At 37.1% G+C, this 5,325-nt stretch overlaps 1 protein-coding gene across 1 annotated transcript; it reads right to left on the reverse strand.

Moving 5' to 3' along the window:
• Positions 1-1,779: 1,779 nt before the first annotated feature.
• Positions 1,780-3,834, reverse strand: LOC104079367 (rhabdoid tumor deletion region protein 1-like; the record flags this gene model as incomplete). Its single annotated transcript, XM_009581389.1, has 3 exons — positions 3,636-3,834; positions 2,094-2,196; positions 1,780-1,898 (listed from the first exon to the last, which is right to left on the reverse strand). Coding segments are annotated over exons 1-3 (421 nt in total), but the record flags the coding sequence as incomplete, so codon positions are not given.
• Between the last annotated feature and the right edge of the window lie 1,491 nt (positions 3,835-5,325).

The following is a 5,325-nucleotide window of genomic DNA, read 5'->3' on the forward strand; positions in this document are numbered from 1 at the left end:
TGATTTGAAAATCTGTAAAATGGATAGTGAAATCAAATTAACAGAAAATCTGGTTTTCTATAGTGATGTTCACAAAGTTGTTTAGCCCACCATATTAATATCCTTCCTGTGGATTCAATTAAGTCTTTTAGGACTTTAAAAAGGGTTGCATGCGTGTAAAAATACATCTTTATATTTTTAGAATTCACGTACACTCACTCAGCAAGGCTTTAACCATTCATTTAATTCTTTTTTAAGCACCAGTAATGTAACAGAATTCCTCAGACGAGATACTTTGCCATAAATTTAAATAGTAATGCTTTTTAATTGATAATTTCTATCTGCTGAAATTTTCATTTTAAAATTATCATTTTCATCAACTGGAAGAGTAAAGTTTAAGACTAATGTTCAGATTAGAAAACTATTGAAATTATAATCATAGAATCTGGAAATAAAAGTAACAAATCAGCATAAAAGCATAAATTCCCCTAGTGTATAAAATACTTAGAAAATTATAAATATATGTAATAAATATAAAGAAAGCATTACGTAAACATGTAAAAGGTACAATGACCTATTCTTCTGGCAAGTCAAAACAAATTCTCAGCTCGGATTCCTCTATTTAGACTGAAACATTTAAAAGCTAGCTGCCTGACTCTGATGTAATCAACCCAGCTTCTGTTTACCTCACTGGAGATAAATGGACATCACCAGAGCAGAATTCATCTCATCCTAAACTAATCACCTATGATATGTCAGACTTTTTGCTCCCTCTATACAGGGAGTAGGCTGACTAGCTCAATTTGACATCTGAAGTCAGGTGTAATTTATCACGTTTTTAACTTCATATCTTACCAAGTCAATTTAACAATTTTACCTAAGGGCAAACAAAATTTGAATAAAATATCAGAAAAAGCAAACTTCTTCATTGTTCCTTGCATCACCCGCAGCTTTGGTTTTTTTTAAATTCACCACCTGAAAGCAATGTCAAAACGTACATTTAAGAAACAGTGCCTATGAGCCTGAGGTCAAAAGACACATTAATAGATAATTTGTGGAATACACAGCGCAATGCATGGTGCCTTTACTCGCTCATTTGTCTCCTCCTACACCAATGCTTGCAAGGAGTGGGGAAGGCATAGAACAAATTTCACAAGATTTGTACCTCCTAACACGAGAAAAACTTTCTACAAACCCTGTGTGCTGTGAAATTAGTGCACCACGATGAACAGGTGATCATAATTTTGAACAGAAGAGGAGAAAGTGAATTTTTGATACAAGGTTCTGAAACACAAATTCAAACATGCAGTCCACACAACCTATATCTTGAGCAGGTAGCCTTAATTTGCCTAAGACATAAGAAAATTAACAGATCTAGCAGGATCAGCCGCCTCAACACATAGGACTATTCACAGATGTATTATGTTAACACAGGGCATTTCACTTGTTATCTATGCAAAGCATTTTCTATATTTTGGCTAAGTATTCTCACTATTATTACACAATTTACAGATTTTTAGAAGTACAAAAACAGCTCTAAAAAACATGGTGGTCTCCAGCAATAAAAAGATGACAGTCATAGCTTTCAAAGTTTTCTGATAGAACCCAAAGAATAAATTCTCATAGGAAAACTAACTAAAGAAAATTAAGATGAGAAAAAATAGAAAAGATACTGGTTTTAAATATGATTTTCAAGGAAAATGGAATAAAATACATCTGGAAGATATTACATAGGGAATCAGGTAAATTCACCTATCTACTTTGCCTATTTGAATACTTAACTACTGAAAAAATCCCTACCTTCAGGTAGTTTTGCCATCATTTCAAAAATCTGATGTGTGTTCTTCCTACAGATATCTACTGGATCATCCAAGAGCTCAATGAGGACAGAAATTACACCACTTTGGATCAACCCTTGCCTACAAACAACATTGGAGGACAGATTTAACTAAGCATAATAAAACTCACATATTTGCGAAATGCTTAATCTTAACTAAATACTCTTATTTACATTGCACCTATCTTGCCAAAACTTAGAAATTTTGTTCTTATTTCTCATTGAAACATCTTTATTGCTTCCCATATCATTCGGTAAACTCTGGAATTACACCTACCTGCCAACGTTATGCAGAGCCATTATATAGAGGATTTGTGTTGTTTTTTGTCGGACAGTACTGTCATGATGTAGCAGCAAAGTCTTCAGGTTATCCAAGAATCCTATGAGACACAATAGTTCATTTTAACATTTCTTACCTTCAACATTAATTTAAAATAGCAATACTCATTTTTATCTCACAATTTGAAGCGCAAACAATCAGAATTTTCATCTTGTCCTGACAGTGAAACTCTCGTTGTCGTATCTCAAGTAGGGAAGAAACTTTCAAGTTTCAAGGCCTACTGCCAAAAATGCCAGGCTACAAACAAGCTGCTGACTTCTAATCAAGTTAAAGTCAGTGGAGCTATTGATGTTTTCAGAAAAGCATGTGTTTGCAAGATTGACACCTGCATTTTTTTAAACTTTCTTTAGGTGTAGCATGGGCTATATAAAACCACACAGCATTGCTTTTCACATGTAGAAATAAATTTGGTGAACTATTAATGATTATGTATATACATACATAGCACTGACCAAAAAAAAAACCCAAACAAACAACAATCTTGCATTGCTTCAGCAGTTACTGTTAATCAAACAATAACTTAAAAAATTTTGAACATGATTATTGGTATCGCTTATGAGGACAAAAACATGAAGGAAGTAAATGGAGAAAAAAGCAGTAATAAACCAGAGGACTTCTTCAGTGTTACGTAACGAGCTATGTAGATACACAACAGATTGCTAAAAATTGCAAAGATAAGCTTTTGTGGTTAAAGATCACCTAAAAGATGACTTCACGGATTTTGCAAATGAACTTATAAACCTTATTTAAATATTATTTTATTAGTTATTAATTAAAAGGTTCATCAGAGATTTTTGCCTGTTATTATTACAGAATCTGAGATATGAGTATTTTGAGCACGTCAAGCATGAAAAATGCAGGAAGGTACCACTGTCATACGTGGTAGAAAATGTCTAATGAAGGAAAAAAAAAAAAAGGATTTGCCTTTTTTTCCTGCTCTAGGATAACTAAAAGCTTTTTCTTTTCCCCTTTCCAAATAAAATATATTTAGTAGTTTTATGTTATTAGAAATTCATAAACTCACTGCTTTGTTTTTTTTTTGAAACCTTCATGGATAACAGGATTAGAGAAGATTCCAGGCAAATGAAATTTAACTAAATGTCAAGGGGGTGGTGGGGGTGTGTTTGGACTAATTAAGCTTTTTTTTTTTAATTAGCCTATGTTAGGAATTAGCTAAAATTGAGAATAAACAAAAGAAAAAAAAGATTCTGCACTACTTTTGTATTTAGGGGTTGATAAAACCTACACTGAGCCATTGATAAATCCTAAAGTGAGGATACTCTTAAAATAACTGTCATGTATATGGCATTATAATATTCTTCACCTTTTTAAGGTAAAACAAATAGAGATTAAAACCAAAAAATCTTCATGGTCATTTTGTGTCATCAAAGATATTGCAAGGAAAAAAGTAGCGCACAAAAATAAAGTGGGGCTTTTTTCCCTCCGCTGTGTCAAAGCTTATGACAACAGATCACTTACCTACTTCTATTGCCTGGTAGACATTTTCTGGGTCATGGAGTAGATTGCAGAGCGCCATCAATGCCCGCTGCTGAGTCAGCAGCTCAGGAGACTGTAACTCCTCATTCAGCTTAGGAAGGGCCCTCTTTCCAAATGCAATAGGAGCTTTTGTGGGATCTATATCAGGGGGAAGGTTGGCTGAGATACGAGCATGTGCCATCCCAAATTTTCCTGGGAAGGATTCTCCCTTATCCCTAAAAATACTCCAAAATTATAGTACCTCGTGACTGGACAGATAATGCACCAAAAAGACAACTACTGACTTCAAACAATGCTCTGTGTCCCAGAAGAGCTATTTTAGCACACATTCATTGTTAGGAAGCTATGAAAGAAGCTGGAATGATTCATGGTCATCAGCATTAGTGTCTGTTCATCAGCTGAATTGTCTTATCTGGTACTGAACACTGTAAAAAAAAGAAAAAAAAAGAGAGAGAGAAAGCTTAAAATTGCAAGGTGAGGGAGGGAATGTTTTTCAAAGGATTAAAGTGAAGTAGTCCAATATCCCGAACCAGAGAATGGGCTCAAAATAATATTACAGCAAAAGCAAATAAAACGCCATTTAAAAAAAAAAAACAAACTTTTAAAAGGAATCTAGTTTAAACCCGCCCTAGAACTTGTTAACGTTTGAAAGAATCGGTGATGGCTGACCTCCCCCTTCCCTCTGTAAGGAAAACGGCGCAGCTGACAGAAACATACAACCTCCAATATTGAAAACTGCTTAACAAAAAAAAAAACAAACCAGCTGCAAAGTTAAAACAACTGCTAAACAACTGCACTTCTCTCTTCAAAACAAAAGAAATAAACTAAATAAGCAAAGGCGCCCTGTCCCACCAATATGTCACGGCCTCAGCCCGTCCCCGGCTCCCGCTCCACAGCTCCTGCCAGCTACGCCAACGCCTTTCGCGCCCGCGTGCTCTGGTTGCCACAGCAACCAGCTCTTTGCGTACGCCCCACTCCGTGAATAAAAAACTACGCAGCCAAGCATACTGATTCTGGTCCTGCGTCAGCAGCGTAAGTACCGCGTTTGACGGTGGCTGATGTGAGAGAGTAGCGTCAACGGCGTAGTTGGCGAATTGGAAGGCGGGGCCGCTGATAGCGCGCGACTCGGAGCGCTGCTGTGCAGCGCCGCGGGCGGCTTCCCTCGGGGAGGCGAGTGCGTGAGGAAATGGGGGAAATGCCGCCATGGAGTTGCAGTGTGGAGGCCGTTTTACGTCGCTTCTCTGCTAAAGCATGGAGGGAGGCTCTATTCTCACCCCCTGCTTTTAAAGTCATTTCAGTTGAACAAAATTGAAAAAAAATCGGATTGAACAAAGTGGTGGTCGAGTTAATGGCAGAGAGAGAGCAGGCGAGTGCCTTGAGATACAAGGATTGAAGGGAGCTCACTAGCTTTGGAATAGGTTTTCTTTCCTAGTCTTATCCAGGATGTCACTATTAACAGCTAGAACGTGTAGCAGGGGTTTCCATTTGTCGTGGTCTAACCCCAGCCAGCAACTAAACCTCACGCAGCTGCTCGCTCACCCCCCTCTCCGGTGGGATGGGGGAGAGAATCGGCAGGGCACAAGTAGGAAAACTCGCGGGTTGAGATAAAAACAGTTTAATAATTGAAATAAAACAAAGTAGAACAGTAATAATAACAATGATAACAACAACA

Source organism: Fulmarus glacialis, unplaced genomic scaffold (genome assembly GCF_000690835.1).
Source record: "Fulmarus glacialis isolate BGI_N327 unplaced genomic scaffold, ASM69083v1 scaffold47677, whole genome shotgun sequence".
Classification (NCBI taxonomy): Eukaryota; Metazoa; Chordata; class Aves; order Procellariiformes; family Procellariidae; genus Fulmarus; species Fulmarus glacialis.